The following is a 20,605-nucleotide window of genomic DNA, read 5'->3' as shown; positions in this document are numbered from 1 at the left end:
CTAGGCTCCTTGGCCTCTCTGTCCATATGGAGTCTCATTCTTTAAGGCTTCTCACAGAATGGTGTCCTCTGGGTGCTTGCATTTCTTACATGATGGCTGGCTTCCAAGAGCAAGTTTTCTAAGAGACAGAAAGTGGAAGCTGCCCATCTCTTCAGGCTTGGGCCTGGAAACTGGCACACTGTAACTTCCACCATATTCTACTGGTCCAAGCAGTCACAGAGCCCACCGAGACTCCAGGGGGGGATGCAGACCCCCCATCTCTCAATGGAAGGAATGTCAAAGAATTTGTGGCCTATTATTATTATTATTGTTATTTTGAGACAGAGTCTCACTCTATTGCCCAAGCTGGAGGGCAGTGGCACGATCTCGGCCCACTGCAACCTCTGCCTCCCAGGTTCAAGCGATTCTCCTGCCTCAGCCTCCCAGGTAGCTTGGTTTACAGGCTCCAGGTAGCCACCAAGCCTGGCTAATTTTTGTATTTTTACTAGAGAAAGGGTTTCGCCATGTTGGCTAGGCTGGTCTGGAACTCCTGACCTCAGGTGATCCACCCGGCTCGGCCTCCCAAAGTGCTGGGATTACAGTCGTGAGCCACCATGACCAGCTGTGGCCAATTATTAATCCACCACATGGCACAACAACCAATCCCTTGAACAACCTGGAAATGAGGGGGGCCAGCCTACAAGTGATTCATTTACTCACCATATGATCACCCTTTAAATCTAATATTTCACCACTACACCTTGGGTGAACATGAAAGTCAGAGGGCCATTACTGTGGCCCCACAGATCCAGAGCATCTGTGTGAAGGGACAGCTTCATTAAGGCACTGTGTCAGTCCTTGGAACCTGCCCTGCTGAGCTCTTCTGCCATCAGTCCAGGCTTTCTCATCCTGCTGTGCTCCCAGAACTTCATCAGCCATTGGATAAATTCTTCAAACACATTCAGGACCAGGGGAGACTGAACTATTCTCTTTTTGAAACTTGGCATGTTGCAATTCTGCATGTACTGACTTATTCATACCAGTGAAACTGAAGAGATCCAGCTCCTCAGAGTCAAGGTGCCCAAGAGATTAGCTGGTTCCTTAAGGTAGATAAGAGATGATGAATGTTGAATGCCTCCAGAATTACCCCCCATAGCCAATGATAACAGTTATTGTCACCATTAATACTCACCTTGCCTTGTGTGGCCTCAAGCCTCCCCTGCTGGCTGGCTTTACATCCCCAGGGGAGAATGCAGAGGTATCCCGTTAATATTCCTTTTTGGGCCCCAGTTCCAAGCTCAAGGATGAAGATGTCTCAGCCTGGAAGGGCTGTCAGGTGGACAGCTCAGAATGTGGCCTGAGTGTCATCTGAGAACTAACTGGGTCCAGGTCTGCAATTAGATCAGTACAGAGGTTGAAGCCTATAGTTCCAGCACTTTGGGTGGCTAAGGTGGGAGGATTGTTTGAGTCTAGGATTTTGACACAAGCCTGGGCAATGTAGAGAGACCCCATCTCTACAAAAAAAATTGAAAATTAGCTAGGGTCCAAGGCGGGCGGATCACAAGGTCAGGAGATTGAGACCATCCTGGCTAACACAGTAAAACCCCATCTCTACTAAAAATACAAAAAATTAGCTGGATGTGGTGGTGGGCAACTGTAGTCCCAGCTACTTGGGAGGCTGAGGCAGGAGAATGATGTGAACCTGGGAGGCAGAGCTTGCAGTGAGCTGAGATCGTGCCACTGCACCCCAGCCTGGGCGACAGAGCAAGACTCTGTCTCAAAAAAAAAAAAAAAATTAGCCAGGCATGGTGGTGTATGCCTATAGTCCCAACTACTTAGGAGGCTGAGGTTGGGGAATCACTTGAGTCCTGAAGATCAAGTCTGCAGGGAGCTATGATCATGCCACTGCACTCTAGCCTGGGAGACAGAGGGAGACCCTGTCTCTTAAAAAAATAAAAATAAAATAAATACAAAATAAAATACAAAGACTCAGAGGAGGGGTTTTAGAAACTTTTACAGCAACTTAACAAAAATTTTATGACTTTTGCACCTAATAAGAAAAAAAAAAGACTTGCATTTTGAATATCTTTGGGTTTTTTAAATTTCATTTTTCTATTAATTAATTTTTATTATATTTTACAAAAATATCAATCTGTGTTGAAAAGTAAGTTTTAAAACATAATGCTTTACCACGCGAGCTAGAGAAACTATTCCAGGACCTGTTTTCAGGAGATCTGGGCTCCCCCTATTCACAGTTCTATGGGCTGTGTTCACAGGCTTGGCCTTAAGCAATAGTTTAAAGAGTGGTCATGATGTGACCTCATCTGCTCTAAAGGCTCTGAGAAGCAGCCCCGCCCTTAGCTACCTGCTCCAACTCCTGCAGTGAGAGACGGCAGCAGGACAGGCTGAGAGATAAGATGCTCTCAGAGCTAGGCTTAGAGGGAGGAGCAGAACCCTCAGGCCAATGATGACTATAGGCATAATGATAATGATCATTGTTCCCATCCATTGGCATTTACTGGGTGCCAGGTGCTGTGTGGAGGGCTTTCCTGCATTCTCTCCCCAAATGCACACCATGACCCAGAGAAGTAGGCATTATCATCTCCATTTTACATGTGAGGGGGTCAGGGCAACTCTTGGTCACACAGCTTCAGTGACAGAGCCCAAGTCCAAGCACATGTGTCTCTTCTAAAGCCATCTAGGACACTGCACTCTTTTAGAATGGAGTTCATTCTCAATCCTCTGTGTAGGCACGACAGGGAACCGGGTTGTGTCATCGTCACACATTTCTCCATGAAGCAATGAAATGGACTTAGAAACATAAGAGCTGTGAGAACTGCTGCTCCCACAGGCAACACTAAAACCCAGAGTGAACTCCCATTTTTGCTCAGTATAAGAATTGCAGAGAAGAGGAGTAAACTATTCTGCAGTGATTTAAAGATACCCACTGAGGGCCACGAAATGCCTTTCTCCTGGAGCAAAAAGGCAGCTCTGCACCAGGGGCCCTTAGGTCCCTGAAGAGTCTTGAGGGGCTGAGTGGAAGGTTAGGACTTCAAGTACAAATGCACACGCAGGCCAGAGTTAGGCATGTACTGTGCCTGCCAAGCCCAGTGAGAACCAAGCCTGTCTCTTGCATCTGAAAATGATTCTCTAAGCACTGAAAGGCAGGGGCCCCAAGGCTTGCTGAGTGAGTGGGCAAGAGGATGAGGAACTGGATTTGGCTTTTGTAAAGTGAGTGGCTAAGAGCACAGGAGTTGAGTCTTATGTTGAAAATTCACTAATTCAGACTGGTTCCAAGATGGCCGAATAGGAACAGCTCCAGTCTACAGCTCCCAGCATGAGCAACGCAGAAGATGGGTGATTTCTGCATTTCCAACTGAGGTACTGGGTTCATCTCACTGGGGATTGTTGGACAGAGGGGGCAGGACACTGGCAGCAGCCCACCCAGTGTGAGCATCACCTCACCTGGGAAGTGCGAGGGGTCAGGGAATTCCCTTTCCTAGCCAAGGGAAGTGGTGATGGACAGCACCTGGAAAATCGGGTCACTCACACCCTAATACTGCACTTTTCCAACAGTCTTAGCAAACAGCACACCAGGAGATTATATCCCACGTCTGGCTCAGAGGGTCCCATGCCCACAGAGCCCTGCTCATTGCTAGCACAGCAGTCTGAGATTGATCTGCAAGGCAGGAGTGAGGCTGGGGGAGGGGCACCCGCCATTGCTGAGGCTTCAGTAGGTAAACAAAGTGGCCTGGAAGCTCGAACTGGGTGGAGCCCATCGCAGCTCAAGAAGGCCTGCCAGCCTCTGTAGACTCCACCTCTGGGGGCAGGTCATAGCCGAAAAAAAGGCAGCAGAAACCTCTGCAGACTTAAATGTCCCTGTCTGACAGCTTTGGAGTGACTAGTGGTTCTCCCAGCATGGAATTTGAGATCTGAGAAGGGACAGACTGCCCCCTCAAGTGGCTCCCTGACCCTAGAGTAGCCTAACTGGGAGGCATCCTCCAGTAGGGGCAGACTGACACTCACGTGGCCAGGTACACCTCTGAGACGAAGCTTCCAGAGGAACAATCAGGCAGCAACATTTGTTGTTCAGCAATATTCGCTGTTCTGCAGCCTCCGCTGCTGATACTTGGGCAAACAGTGTCTGGAGTGGACCTCTAGCAAACTCCAGCAGACCTGTAGCTAAGGGTCCTGACTATTAGAAGGAAAACTAACAAACAGAAAGGACATCCACACCACCAAAACCCCATCTGCATGTCACCATCATCAAAGACCAAAGGTAAATAAAACCACAAAGATGGGGAAAAACGGAGCAGAAAAGCTGAACATTCTAAAAATCTGAGCGCCTCTCCCCCTCCAAAGGAACGCAGCTCCTCGCGAGCAGTGGAACAAAGCTGGATGGAGAATGACTTCGACGAGTTGAGAGAAGAAGGCTTCAGATGATCAAACTTCTCCGAGCTAAAGGAAGAAGTTCGAAACCATCACAAAGAAGCTAAAAACCTTGAAAAAAGATTAGATGAATGGCTAACTAGAATAACCAATGTAGAGAAGTCCTTAAATGACCTGATGGAGCTGAAAAACATGGCATGAGAACTACATGACGAATGCACAAGCTTCTGTAGCCGATTCGATCAACTGTAAGAAAGGGTATCAGTGATTGAAGATCAAATGAATGAAATGAAGTGAAAAGAGAAGTTTAGAGAAAAAAGAGTAAAAAGAAACGAACAAAGCCTCCAAGAAATATGGGACTATGTGAAAAGACCAAATCTACATCTGATTGGTGTACCTGAAAGTGACAGGGAGAATGGAACCAGGTTGGAAAACACTCTACAGGATGTTATGCAGGAGAACTTCCTCACCCTAGCAAGGCAGGCCAACATTCAAATTCAGGAAATACAGAGAACACCACAAAGATACTCCTTGAGAAGAGCAACTCCGAGACACATAATTGTCAGATTCACCAAAGTTGAAATCAAGGAAAAAATGTTAAGGGCAGCCAGAGAGAAAGGTCAGGTTACCCACAAAGGGAAGCCCATCAGACTAACAGCTGATCTCTCAGCAGAAACTCTACAAGCCAGAAGAGACTAGGGGCCAATATTCAACATTCTTAAAGAAAAGAATTTTCAACCCAGAATTTCATATCCAGCCAAACTAAGCTTCATGAGTGAAGGAGAAATAAAATCCTTTACAGACAAGCAAATGCTGAGAGATTCTGTCACCACCAGGCCTGCCCTAAAAGAACTCCTGAAGAAAGCACTAAACATGGAAAGGAACAACTGGTACCAGCCACTGCAAAAACATGCCACATTGTAAAGACCATCGATGCTAGGAAGAAACTGCATCAACTAACGAGCAAAATAACCATCTAACATCATAAACACAGGATCAAATTCACACATAATAATATTAACCATAAATGTAAATGGGCTAAATGCTCCAATTAAAAGACACAGACTGGCAAATTGGATAAAGAGTCAAGACCCATCAGTGTGCTGTATTCAGGAAACCCATCTCATGTGCAGAGACACACATAGGCTCAAAATAAAGGGATGGAGGAAGATCTGCCAAGCAAATGGAAAACAAAAAAAGGCAGGGATTGCAATTCTAGTCTCTGATAAAACAGACTTTAAACCAACAAAGATCAAAAGAGACAAAGAAGGCCATTACATAATGGTAAAGAGATCAATTCAACAAGAAGACCTAACTATCCTAAATATATATGCACCCAATACAGGAGCACCCAGATTCATAAAGCAAGTCCTTAGTGACCTACAAAGAGACCTAGACTCCCACACAATAATAATGGGAGACTTTAACACCCCACTGTCAACATTAGACAGATTAATGAGACAGAAAGTTAACAATGATATCCAGGAATTGAACTCAACTCTCCACCAAGTGGAACTAATAGACATCTACAGAACACTCCACCCCAAATCAACAGAATATACATTCTTCTCAGCACCGCATCACACCTATTCCAAAATTGACCACATAGTTGGGAGTAAAGCACTCCTCAGCAAATGTAAAAGAACAGAAATTACAACAAACTGTCTCTCAGACCACAGTGCAATCAAACTAGAACTCAGGATTAAGAAACTCACTCAAAACCGTTCAACTACATGGAAACTGAACAACCTGCTCTTGAATGACTACTGGGTACATAATGAAATGAAGGCAGAAGTAAAGATGTTCTTTGAAACCAATGAGAAGAAAAACACAACATACCAGAATCTCTGGGACACATTTAAAGCAGTGTGTAGAGGGAAATTTATAGCACTAAATACCCACAAGAGAAAGCAGGGAAGATCTAAAATTGACACCCTAACATCACAATTAAAAGAACTAGAGAAGCAAGAGCAAACACATTCAAAAGCTAGCAGAAGGCAAGAAATAATTAAGATCAGAGCAGAACTGAAGGAGATAGAAGCAAAAAAAAAAACCCTTCAAAAAATCAATGAATCCAGGAGCTGGTTGTTTGAAAAGATCAACAAAATTGATAGACTGCTAGCAAGACTAATAAAGAAGAAAAGAGAGAATCAATTAGACGCCATAAAAAGTGATAAAGGGGATATCACCACCGATCCCACAGAAATACAAACTACCATCAGAGAATACCATAAACAACTCTACGCAAATTAACTAGAAAATCTAGAAGAAAAGGATAAATTCCTCAACACATACATCCTCCCAAGACTAAACCAGGAAGAAGTTGAATCCCTGAATAGACCAATAACAGGCTCTGAAATTGAGGCAACAATTAATAGCCTACCAACCCAGAAAAGTTCAGGAACAGATGGATTCACAGCCGAATTCTACCAGAGGTACAAGGAGGAGCTGGTACCATTCCTTCTGAAACTATTCCAATCAATAGAAAAAGAGAGAATCCTCCCTAACTCATTTTATGAGGCCAGCATCATCCTGATACCAAAGCCTGGCAGAGACACAACAAAGAAAACAATTTTAGACCAATATCCCTGATGAACATCAATGCAAATATCCTCAATAAAATACTGGCAAACCAAATCCAGCAGCACATCAAAAAGCTTATCCACCAGGATCAAGTGGGCTTCATCCTTGGGATGCAAAGCTGGTTCAACATACGCAAATCAGTAAATGTAATCCAGCATATAAACAGAACCAAAGACAAAAACCACATGATTATCTCAATAGATGCAGAAAAGGCCTTTGACAAAATTCAACAACCTTCATGCTAAAAACTCTCAATAAATTAGGTATTGATGGGACGTATCTCAAAATAATGAGAGCTATTTATGACAAACCCATAGCCAATATCATACTGAATGGGCAAAAACTGGAAGCATTCCCTTTGAAAACTGGCACAAGACAGGGATGCCCTCTCTCCCCACTCCTATTCAACATAGTGTTGGAAGTTCTGGCCAGGGCAATCAGGCAGGAGAAAGAAATAAGAGGTATTTAATTAGGAAAAGAGGAAGTCAAATTGTCCCTGTTTGCAGATGACATGATTGTATATTTAGAAACCCCATCATCTTAGCCCAAAATCTCCTTAAGCTGATAGGCAACTTCAGCAAAGTCTCAGGATAAAAAATCAATGTGCAAGAATCACAAGCATTCTTATACACCAATAACAGACAGAGAGCCAAATCATGAGTGAACTCCCATTCACAATTGCTACAAAGAGAATAAAATACCTAGGAATCCAACTTATAAGGGATGTGAAGGACCTCTTCAAGGAGAACTACAAACCACTGCTCAATGAAATAAAGGAAGACACAAACAAATGGAAGAACATTCCATGCTCATGGATAGGAAGAATCAATATCATGAATGTGGCCATACTCCCAAGGTAATTTATAGATTCAATGTCATCCCCATCAAACTACCAACGACTTTCTTCTCAGAATTGGAAAAAACTACTTTAAAGTTCATATGGAACCAAAAAAGGGCCCGCATTGCCAAGACAATCCTAAGCCAAAAGAACAAAGCTGGAGGCATCATGCTGCCTGACTTCAAACTATACTACAAGGCTACAGTAACCAAAACAGCATGGTACTGGTACCAAAACAGAGATATAGACCAATGGAACAGAACAGAGCCCTCAGAAATAACACCACACATCTACAACCATCCGCTCTTTGACAAACCTGACATAAAGAAGAAATGGCGAAAGGATTCCCTGTTTAATAAATGATGCTGGGAAAACTGGCTAGCCATATGTAGAAAGGAAATTGGATCCCTTCCTTACACCTTATACAAAAATTAATTCAAGATGGATTAAAGACTTAAATGTTAGACCTAAAACCGTAAAAACCCTAGAGGAAAACCTAGGCAATACCATTCAGGACATAGGCATGGGCAAGGACTTCATCTCTAAAACACCAAAAGCAGTGGCAACAAAAGCCAAAATGGACAAATGGGATGTAATTAAACTAAAGAGCTTCTGCACAGCAAAAGAAACTACCATCAGAGTGAATAGGCAACCTACAGAATGGGAAAAAAATTTTGCAATCTACTCATCTGACAAAGGGCTAATATCCAGAATCTACAAACAACTCCAACAAATTTACAAGAAAAAAACAAACAACCCCATCAAAAAGTGGGTGAAGCATATGAACAGACACTTCTCAAAAGAAGACATTTATGCAGCCAACAGACACATGAAAAAATGCTCACCATCACTGGCCATCAGAGAAATGCAAATCAAAACCATAATTATATACCATCTCACACCAGTTAGAATGGCGATCATTAAAAAGTCAGGAAACAACAGGTGCTGGAGAGGATGTGGAGAAATAGGAACACTTTTACACTGTTGGTGGGACTGTAAACTAGTTCAACCTTTGTGGAAGACACTGTGGCAATTCCTCGGGGATCTAGAACTAGAAATACCATTTGACCCTGCCATCCCATTACTGGGTATATACCCAAAGGATTATAAATCATGCTGCTATAAAGACACATGCACACGTATTTTTATTGCGGCACTATTCACAATAGCAAAGACTTGGAACCAACCCAAATGTCCATCAATGATAGACTGAATTAAGAAAATGTGGCACATATACACCATGGAATACTATGCAGCCATAAAAAAGGATGAATTCATGCCTTTTGTAGGGACATGGATGAAGCTGGAAACCACCATTCTCAGCAAACTATCACAAGGACAAAAAACCAAACACCGCATGTTCTCACTCATTGGTGGGAATTGAAGAATGAGAACACTTGGACACAGGAAGGGGAACATCACACACCGGGGCCTGTCATGGGGTGGGGGAAGTGGGGAGGGATAGCATTAGGACATATACCTAATGTAAATGACGAGTTAATGGGTGTAGCACACAACATGGCGCCTGTATACATGTGTAACAAACCTGCACATTGTGCACATGTATCCTAGAACTTAAAGTAGAATTAAAAAAAGAAGAAGAAGAAGAAAATTCACTAATTAGGTGTGTGACCTTGGGAAAAGTTCAAGAGCAAAGCTACACTACTTCCCTAAGCCTCAGTTTCTTCATCATTAAGTGGGGAAGTGCTCTGAGGCTCAAATGAGGTCATGCACATAAAGCACTCGGCACGGGCAGGGCATCTGAGGGAAGCCTGCACACTGTGCATTGGGCATTGTTATTGTTCTTACTAAGGCTCCTCTCATGTTGTTCTTTCTTTACAGCAAAGTTGGCCCGAGATGACCAAATTCACATTCTCAAGCAACACCGACGTAAAGAACTGGAAACACGGCAAAAACAATATCGGTGAGTTATAACATCAGATCGAGTGGCCACGGGGACGTGGTTTCTTCTATCTCAAGTGCATGGTATGAAATAAACCCTTTCCATAGTGTATGGCCTGTCACTGCTGGAAAGTCACCAAGGCACCAGCTCCCAATGAGGGTGCACAATCCCCAAACTTCACCTTACCTGCAACTCCAGACAAGAGATGGAGAGGAGAGTAATGAAAATAACTTTGGATCAACCATATTGGCATGTAGGAAGAATGGGCAGAAAAGCTTGAGTGTACCTTAATGTTCTCCATTGTAGGGGTAGCCTCTTACTTCTTATGTCTTCTTATAACAATTCAATTATAAAAGTGATATGTGATCAGCAACAAAATTGACAACTCTTCAGCCAACTGACCAGAGGATTCAAACTATTAAAATGAGCAATAAGAGAAGAAAAATCAATACAGAAATTAAAATGAGTAAAAAAGGAAAAATGAGACGCATAAAATGAGGGAAAATCAATACAGAAATTAAAATTAATGAAAAAGAATACTATGAACAATTGCATGCCAACAAACTAGTTAAATGAAATGCACAAATTCCTAGAAAGACACAAACTACCGAAACTGACTCATGAAGAAATAGTTAATCTGAATAAACCAATCACAACCAAAGAGATTGAATTAGTAATTCTAAAATTTCCCACAAATAGAAGCCCAGACCCAGATGGCTTCACTGGCTAATTCTATCAAACATTTAAAGAATTAATACCCATCTTGCATAAACTCTTTTAAGAAATAGAAGGAACACTTCCCAACTCATTTTCTCATACCCATGTTATATCAAAACTAAAGGCATCCCAAGAAAACTGTAAACCAATATCCCTTAGCAATATAGATATAAACATTTTCAACCAAATACTAGCAAACCTAACCCAGCAGTATATAAAAGGCATTAAACAATATGAACATGTGGGATTTAGCCCAGGAATGCAAAGTTGGTTTAACATCCAAAAATCAATTAATTGAATTCACCATATCAATACAGTAAAGAACAAAACAAAGTACGTAATCATTTCAATAGACATACAAAAAAGGCATTTGACAAAATCCAACACCCATTCATGATAAAACACTCAAAAAATAGGGATTGAAGAAAATGTCCTCAACCTGATAAAGGTTTGAAAATTCACAATTAGGCTGGGCGTGATGGCTCACGCCTGTAATCCCAGCACTTTGGGAGGCCAAGGTGGGCGGATCACAATGTCAAGAGATTGAGACCATCCTGGCCCATATGGTGAAACCCCATCTATACTAAAATACAAAAAGTAGCTGGGTGTGGTGGCACATGCCTGTAGTCCCAGCTACTCAGGAGGCTGAGGCAGGAGAATCACTTGAACCCAGAAGGCGGAGGTTGCAGTGAGCTGAGATCATGCCACTGCACTCCAGCATGGTGACAGAGCAAGACTCCGTCCCTGCACACACACAAAAAAAGAAAATTCACAGTTAACATTATACTTAATGATGAACAGCTGAATCCAGAAACAGGATAAAGATGTTCACTTTTGCTACTTCTATTCAACATTGTACTGGAGGGTCTAGCCAGGTCAGTTAGGGAAGAAAAAGATAAGTAAAGGCACCCACGCTGGAGTACAGTAAGTAAAACTATCACAATTTGCAAATGACATGATCTTATATATAGAAAATCTGAAGGCATTCACCAAAAGAAACTATTAGAACTAATAAACCACCAAGATTGCAAGATACAAGATAATCAATTGTTTTTCTGTACATTAACAACCAACTATGTGAAAATAAAAGTAAGAAAAAGTTCAATTTACAATAGCATCAAAAACAATAAACATTTATGAATAAATTTAACAAAGTAGTCTGAGACTTGTACAATGAAACTACAAAACATTGTTTAACATTATTAAAGAAGATCTAAATAGGTTGAAAGACATTTCATGTTCATGAATCAGAGGACTTAATTTTGTTAAAATGGCAATACCCCACAAAGTAATGTACAGGTTCAACACAACCCTTGTCAAAATTCTAGCTGATTTCTTTGCAGAAATTGACAAGCTGTCAATTCTGCAAATTCATATGGAAATGGAAGGGACCCAGAATAGCCGAAACAATCTTGATAAAAAAAAAAACAAAGATGGAGGACTTGCACTTCTCAATATCAAAATTACTACACAGCTATGGTATTCAAGACAATGTAATATTGGCATAAGGATAGATATATGGATCAATGAAATAGACTTGAGAGTCCAGAAGTAAGCCCTTACACTTATGGCCAATTAATTTTTGACAGAAGCAGCAAGACAGTTTAACAGAGAAAGAATAGTCTTTTCAACAAATGGTCCTAGCAAAACTGGATAGCCACATGCAAAAGAATGAAGTTGGATCCTTAGCTCACACCATGTACATAAATTAACACAAAATAGGTCAAATACCTACCTAAATGTAAGAGCTAAAACTATAAAACTCTTTTAAGAAAATACAGGAGTAAACCTTCATGACTTTGGATTTGACAAAGGACTGTTGATATGACACCAAAAGCGTCAGCAATAAAAGAAAAATAGATAAAGTGATAAAGTGATGTCATCAAATTTACAAACCTTTATGTTTCAAAGGACACCATCAAGAAAGTGAAAAGATGAACCACAGAATGGAAGAAATCTTTACAAATTGTTTATCTGATAAGGGCCTTCCATCCATAATTTATGAAGAACTCTTACAACTCAATGAAGACAAATAGTCCAATTAAAAAATGAAAAAAATGAGTGAGGATCTGAATAGATATTTCTCCAAGGACCCATTAGTCATCTAGGAAATGCAAATCAACACCACAGTGAGATACCACTTGATACTCACTAGGATGGCTAGAATCAAAAAATCCGACAAGACCAAGTGTTGACAAGGATGTGGAGAAATCAGAACCCTCATACACTGCTGGTGGGAATGTAAAATGGCACAGCTGCTTGGGAAACAGTCTGCTAGCTCCTGACTGTTCAACAGAGAGTTACAATATGACAGCATTTCCACTCTTAAGCATATTCCCAACAGAAATAGAAACATATGCCCACACAAAAACTTGTACATGCATGATTATAGCAGCATTACCTGTAACTATCAAAAGGTGTACACAACCCAAAAGTCCATTAATGGATGAATGGATAAAATATAGTATATCTATATAATTTGACCATGAAAAAAGAATGAAATACTGACGCTTGTTACAACATGGATGAATCTCAAAAACATTATGCTAAGTGAAAGAAACCAGTCACAAAAGATCATATATTGTATGATTCCTTTTACATGAAATTTCTGGAAAAGAAAAATCTGTACAGATATAAAGTAGATTACTGGTTGCCTAGGGGCAGGGAATGAGGAAGCGGTCATGGGAGTGACAGCTAAAGGATACAGTGTTCCTTTTGCCAGGGATGAAAATGTTCTAAAACTGATGATTGTCCATTGTGCAAAAATTAATACTAAACATCCTTGAATTGAACACTTTCAATGGATAAATTTTATAGTATGTGCATTATAATTCAATAACGCTGCTAGATAAATTTAAAAATTAATTCAAAATGGATGATAGATCTAAAAGTAAGGGCTAACAACATAACACTCTTGGAAGAAAACATACAAGTAAGTCTTCATAATCTTGGGTTCGGCAAAGCCTCTTAGATATGGCACCAAGAACACACGCAGCAAAAGAAAGTAGCCAAGTTAGATGTCATTAAAATGTAAAAGATCTATGCTTCAAAGGACATCATCAATAAAGTGAAAAGACAATCCACAGAATGGAGAAAATATCTAAATCATATATCTGATAAGGGACTTGTATCCAGAATATGTAAAGAACTCTGACAACTCAATTTTAAAATATTCTGTACAAAAAACCCCGTTTAAAAATTAGCAAAGGATTTAATTAAATAGTTCTCCAGAGAAAATTTGTGAATCTCCAATAAGCACGTGAAAATATGCTCAACATTATTAATCATCAGGAAATTTCAAATCAAAACCACAAGACACAATTTCACACCCACTAAAATGGTTAGAATAAAAAAGACAGATAGTAACAAGTGCTGCCAAGGATGCGGAGAAACTGGAACCCTGATGCTGCCACCGGAATGTAAGATGATGCAGCCACTTCAGAAACAGCTTAGTGGTTCCTCAAAATCTTAAACCCAGCTACAGTATGACCCAGCAATTCTACTCCTAGGCCTCTACCCAAGAATATTGAAACCACGTGTCTATACAAAACTTGTACGCACATATTTGTAGCACCATCGTTCACAATAGTAAAAAAGTAGAAACAACCTAAATTCAATTAACTGAGGAATGAATAAACAAAATATAGTTTATCCATATAATGGGATATTTTTTGACATTAAAAAGGAATGAATGCCAGGCGCGGAGGCTCACGCCTGTAATCCTAGCACTTTGGGAGGTTGAGACGGGCGGATCACTTGAGGTCAGGAGTTTAAGACCAACCTGGCCAACATGGTGAAACCCCATGTCTACAAAAATACAAAAATTAGCCGGGCATGTTGGTGCACGCCTGTAATCCCAGCTGCTCGAGAGGCTAAGGCAGGAGAATCACTTGAACCCTGGAGGCGGAGGTTGCAGTGAGCCTAGATCCCGCCACTGCACTCCAGCCTGGGTGACAGAGCAAGACTCCATTTCAAAAAAAGAAAAGAAATGAACTACAGATAGATGCCAAACACTGAATGAACTTCAAAAATATACTAAATGGAAAACTCACTTACAGAAGACCCCATATTGTATGATTCTATCTGTATGCAATGTCCAGAATAGGCAAACCCACAGAGTCAGATTAGTAGGTGAGCAGTTGCCTAGGACTAGGAGTTGGGGAGGGGGAACAAAGAGTGAGTGTTAATGGGTTCGAGGTGTCCTTTGGGGATGAGATTATTTCAGAATTGGGTTATAATAATGGTTATACATACAACTCTGCAAATATATTAAAATCTTTCAATAGCATACTTTTAAGGGGTGAATTTAATGGTATGTAAATGTATCTCAATAAAGCTTTTTGGAAGATAATAACACATTACAGAGTGCTCCTCTGGAAATGGGTGGCTGATGGGCTGTATCCAGCCTCTACAAGTGTTCGATGGATCATTATTGACTTTTGAGTAAACAGAGATGTTCTTCAGGCTTCCCCAGTCCACACCTGTCTGTTGTCTATATCAAGGTTTTCTTTCATTTCATTTCCTTCTTTGGCCCCTGGAAACATTTGAGTCTGTGCCTCCTTCCAAGGGAAGGAAGTGGAAGGAATCGTTCTACATGGACAGTGAAGTTACCTGGGCTGTGGAGGGGCCTTTGGGAACCAATATTGTGATACTTTTCTACATATCCCTCAATAGTTGAACTTCTTACAAGGAATATGTAGTATATCTGGGTTGTTTTTTTAACTCAAAAAAGTAAAAGAAGGAAAATAATATAGAGGCAGAAAAATACCTATTTTCTGTATGAATTATGAATTTTGTGAATTTTTTCATAAAAATTCATGTTTAGTTGTTTTCACTTTGTCTTATTCACTTTTTAAAATTTGGGATTGTGCTATATATACCACTTTGCATCCTCCTTGCTGCCCTTTAGCAGTGTAGCAAAAATCATTTTCCCATATTTTCAAAATCTCATCATAAACATTATTCTAGTTTCTATGTACTATTCCATTGGATGGTTGCCTCATCATTCACTTAAACACCCAGCTTCCCTGGACATTTAGGAGGTTTCTAATTTTTGTATTCTTATAAGCAATGTGAAAACCCTTATATGTGAAATTTGTATGCATTATTAAGTATTTTCCTAGGACAGATGCCCAGATGTGAAATTACCAAATAGTAAAAGTTATTAGTATACATTGACAAATTTCTCCTCAAAAATCTTTAACCATTTGGGAGGCTGAGGTGGGTGGATCACCAGGTCAGGAGATCGAGACCATCCTGGCTAACATGGTGAAACCCCGTCTCTACTAAAAAATACAAAAAATTAGCCAGGAGTGGTGGCGGGTGCCTGTAGTCCAAGCTACTCGGGAGGCTGAGGCAGGAGAATGGCGTGAACCTGGGAGGCGGAGCTTGCAGTGAGCCGAGATTGCGCCACTGCACTCCAGCCTGGGCAACAGAGCGAGACTCTGTCTCAAAACAAAAAAAAAACTTTAACCAGTTTTCACAAGCCACGTATGGGTCCCTGTTTCACCAAACACTTGCCATAACTGAGCAGTATCTTCATTTTTCTTAATTTTTCTAAGTTGCAACAGCATCTCTCAACCCTGTAGCTCCTTCTTCCCCTGTGCCCAGCCACCGACTGCTGTCAAGGGGTGAGAAATCCCACACCAAGAACACAATTGCCCCACCTCAAAACTGTCTTTAGCTCCATCCCCCTTTTCATCAAAAACATTCCTTGAAACAGAATAAAGAAACAAGAAACAGCCACACGTATGTGGGTACTGGGTCTGTTATGGAGGGCTCGGCTGATGGGTGGCACTGGGCCACTGGACATCCATCTCGAGGACAGGAGCCAGCCAGCACAGAGGGCTGAAGGAGGAAAAGAAATCAGACTCCACCTCTTGCCATTCAGGAGACTCAGCTTGGAGTTGATTAGACTTAAAAGTTAAAGGCAAAACTGTAAGACATTTAGACTACAGTGATTATTCTTCCAGGTCTCAAGCTAAAAGGATTTTTCAAACAAGACTCAGAACATATTAAACACAAAGGAAAAGATTGGTAAGTTTGCCTCCCTCAAGGTAAGGACACTCTGTTCATTGAAAGACACCAGGAGAGAGTGAAGGCAAGTCATGGAGTGACTGATGAGAATTATTCCTAGTATGTGAAGGACCTACAAATCTTTAAGAAGGGGAGTGTTATTCACTAGAAAATGGGCAAGAGGTTTGACTACTTACTGTACAAAATGTAAGCAGCAAGTATACAAAAGGTGTTCAGCTTCATTAGGAATCGGGGAAATCAGAAGATCACAGTGAACTGCTGCTACTACCACACGCATGTCCCCCAGATGGGCAACACTTCAACAACTGACAACACCTGAGTATTAAAGAAGATCCAGAGGGCTGGGAACACTCACATACCGCCGGCAGGAGGACAAGTTGATATGACCTCCGTGGAAAACAATTTAGCAATATGTCGTAAAACTGAAGCTACATTATAATCTACGACCCAGAAATCCTATAGTGGGATCCAAATTTGTGTGCATGTGCGCCTGGATACTCACAACAGCATTACTCATGATGGCCACAAAATGGCAACAACTCAATGTCCAACAACAGTAAAACAGACAAATAAATTGTCAAGGAAAATTCTACACAGCAAGGAAAATCAACAAACTGCTGCTAACATGGACAAACCTCACCGACGCAGTGCTGAAGGAAAGAAGCCAGGAGCGTGTCTGGCCAATTCATAACTTTGGAATTAAATTGTTTAGGGAGGTGTGTCATAGCGGAACCTTAAACAATAACAAGAAAATGATTATCATAAAGCCGAGGATGGTGATTACCGGGGATGGAAGGAGGGTTGATTGGGAAAGGTAGCGGGTGAGGGTACGGACAATGTTCTGATTTTTTACCTGGATGGTGTTCGTACAGGTGTTTTGTACATTTTTCTGCATGTGTGAGTGTGTGTGTGCATATACACATATCCATACATATTTTATATATTCTATTTCCCAATTGAAAAATCAAAAATAAAACTTACATGCCATTAGCGTCAAGTGTGGGAGAGTAACCTGCTGTGCTGTGGGTCACGTGAAGGGTTTATAAATATGTGATTTGTTTTAGAGTATTTGTGCGCAAGCCTCTCAGCTCAGGCACCATATGATGTGTTTCCAGACTTTTATACCTGGTGCAGTGCACACGTTGTGCTTGAGCTCTGCCTCCCATCCCAAAGGGCTGTTGTTTCTATGCTTCTTCCTCGGCTTCCCTCCCTGTTTCAGACACCTGTGGCAAAGCCCCTGCAGCCAGTTCTCAGAGTACTTCTGGCCTGTGAATCTGGGTTAAGATAAAATGCCCGTAAAATTCATTTAATTTGTTATAAGCCACTAACACTTTAGTATGAATTAGTGGGGAACCTAATTACACTTTGCTATCTACTCATCTAAGATAACACAAACTAGCCCAATTATCTGGGAGCTACTTAACATTATCACAATCTTGCAGCAGGGGGCTTCTCGTGAGATCGTTTCCCCCTTTCTTAGATTTAATCATTTTTTTCTTCCTCCTTCCACTCATCTGTCCTTTTCAGAAACCCTCCTTTGCTTCCATTCAGGAAACACTGAACTTTGCACTGTCTGCACAATCCTGGAGTTCCTCTTTCTCAGAAGATTTCTCAGACTTCTAGATCAGAGTTTGGAAGTAAAGCAATGACTAAGAATAGTCCCCACTATGTCAGAAAGCTGGCGCTTCTCGCAGGCCCTCCTTACTCACTCAGCCACGCAGGGAGAAGGAGAAGCAGACCCAGGTCATAGCCCACAGCTTGTGCTCTCCCACTGTGACCACATCTATCTGTGTTACACGCACACTCACACATAGCAGTAAATGGCAAAGTGTAGGTGTTTGTTAATTGATATAATTTAATCTAATCATTATGTGACCTGCACTTTTCACTCATCACTAAGTGTTGAAGAGGATCTGGTTGACACAGATAGATGTGGTTCATGCAGTTAACTTCTTCATCGCACATCAGTATCTGAATAATCCATGTGCTCGTCCGCTCTCCTGCTGATGGGCATGCGGGCTGTCTTTAATTTCTAGCTGTTACAAACCAAGCGGCAGTGAGCTTTCTCACACATCTCTCTGTGCTCTCATGGAAGAGTTACTGTAGGGAATATTCCAAGAAGTAGAGTTGCAGGGTTGCAGACCACGTGTTTTTAAGCTTTCTAGATATTGCTGATTGTTTTCCAAAGGCATTCTGCCAGTGGACACCCCAGCAACTGTTTCTGAGATTCACTGTTTCCCTGCATCATCAACACTTCGCATCTTCTGATGTTTTCATTCTTGTGTGTGAAATAGTATCTCATTTATTTTCCCCTTCTCAAACTGCTACTTATTTCTTGCCTTCTGGGAATGCACCATAATTTGCTTAGCCATTCCCCTATTCACTGACGTTCAGTTCATTTCCCATTTGTAGATGTGTTTGTTTGTTTTGGGTATTGCAGTACAAACAATGCTGCCAGAACCAACCTTGTAAAAACATCTTGATGTACTGGTGCTTTAATTAATGGCAGATGCATTTCCAGAACTCAGATTGCTGGAACAAATCAGCATTTTTTCATCTTAAGAAATACCGACAAAAATCCTTTCACAAAATTGTATAGTAATTTGCAGTCCTACCAACTGTGTATGAAAAGATACTTTTACCCATCCATACATTTGTCAGTACCCGATGACCTTGTTTGACAGTCTAAAAATCCCTAAGACCTTGTGGTTGTTTTAGTCTGCACTCCCCTGACCACTAATAAGTTAAGCATCTCACTGCATTGCCTATTTATAAGATTTTTTCCCTATTCTTTCAATTATTAATCTAAAGGAGCTCTTTCTATATCAGGATAGTATCCGTTTGTTACATATGTATAGCATTTATTATTTGTCTTCTGTTGCTTTTGCCACAGGAGATTTTAGTTCTTTATTTTATTAACTATGTATTGTTTACATCTATAACTTTTGGGTTTCCTGCTTTGCTTAAGAAAACCCTCTCCATCCCAGTGTTACACAAATACTTCCCCTGTAATTTTGTCTAATACTTTTATAATTTCCTCTTTGAGTTTAGAGCTTTCATTCATCTACCTTTTTTTTTTTTTTTTTTTTTTTGAGACAGAGTCTTGCTCTGTTTCCTAGGCTGGAGTGCAGTGGCATGATCATGGTTCACTGCTGCCTCAAACTCCCAGGCTCAATCCATCTTCCCACGTCAGCCTTCCAAGTAGCTGGGGCTACAGGCGTGCGCCACCATGCCCCACTCCTGCCTGCCACGTGTTTTCATACATACCTGGGTGGAACTCTCCCGGTAGCATTCATTCCTGACTTGGATGACAGGGATGATGTCCTTCCTCCTGACTTGGATGACAGGGATGATGATACCCACGGTACAAGCTGGCATAGGATGGCAGTCATGAGCTCTGGATTCGAGTGTCGGGGCTCAACTCACACTTACTGGCACTTTTTCCAGTCCTGTGAAAGTTGTTTAATCTGTCTGTGCCTCAGTTCCCTCATCTGTAAAATGGGGGAAATAACAGTGCCTTCCTTTTAGGGGTTTGAGATAATAGGTTAAACCATGAAAACACAGAGAATAGTATTAGGCACATAGAAAGCACTGGATAAGTGTTGGCGAGTTTTGTATTATGTACACATAGTTTCTGGGTCTGTTTCTGTACTTTATGTGTTAGCCTGTTTTTCCACTCCAGACCCCAGCACCAGCTTTTGGTTATCATAACTTTCTAATAAATGTTAATGTCTGTTTCATATCTCGCTGTTCTTAAGATTTTCATAATGAGAATTACTTTGAACTTCACATAACTGTGTTATGTGTTGGCATTTTAGTGAGATTCAGTCTTTCCATCCAAGAACACGGCGTGTCTTTCCACCTCTCTAGATCCTGTGTCAATGTCCTTCCATAGAATTTCTAGTTTTCTTCATGCAGGTCCTTCACCTTTCTAGCTACTCTACATTTAGCTTTTGCTGTTCTGAGTAGGATATTTTTCTGTTTGCAAAAATATTGCTGGGATAAACGTAAATTACTTGTTTCTTACATTTACTGTGTGTTGGTCCCTTACTGAATTCTTTCATTGGTTCTAATCACTTGTTTTTGTTTGTTTGTTGTTAGTGAGTCTGGTTAATGTGCTCATATTATCTAAATGTTAATAATTTTGTCTCTTAGTTTCC

General features: G+C 41.0%; 1 protein-coding gene across 2 annotated transcripts in view; it reads left to right on the top strand.

Annotated features, from left to right (window-relative positions):
- ALOX5 (arachidonate 5-lipoxygenase) overlaps window positions 1-20,605 on the top strand; it is a 70,221-nt gene that overhangs the window by 10,318 nt on the left and 39,298 nt on the right. Inside the window, exons 1-2 of one of the 2 annotated variants that reach the window (XM_054503445.2) lie at window positions 2,939-3,360; window positions 9,632-9,713. Coding sequence is in view for 1 of the 2 variants with exons in the window: in XM_054503444.2 (XP_054359419.1) it covers window positions 9,632-9,713 (82 nt within the window). In the remaining variant the exon portion in view is untranslated. Of the gene's footprint in view, window positions 1-2,938; window positions 3,361-9,631; window positions 9,714-20,605 lie in introns of those variants that run through there. The other variant, XM_054503444.2, reaches the window with a different exon arrangement.

This window comes from Pongo pygmaeus, chromosome 8 (assembly GCF_028885625.2).
Source record: "Pongo pygmaeus isolate AG05252 chromosome 8, NHGRI_mPonPyg2-v2.0_pri, whole genome shotgun sequence".
Lineage (NCBI taxonomy): Eukaryota > Metazoa > Chordata > Mammalia > Primates > Hominidae > Pongo > Pongo pygmaeus.
The sequence above is the reverse complement of the archived record's forward strand: the minus strand, read 5'-3'. Positions and strand labels throughout refer to the sequence as shown.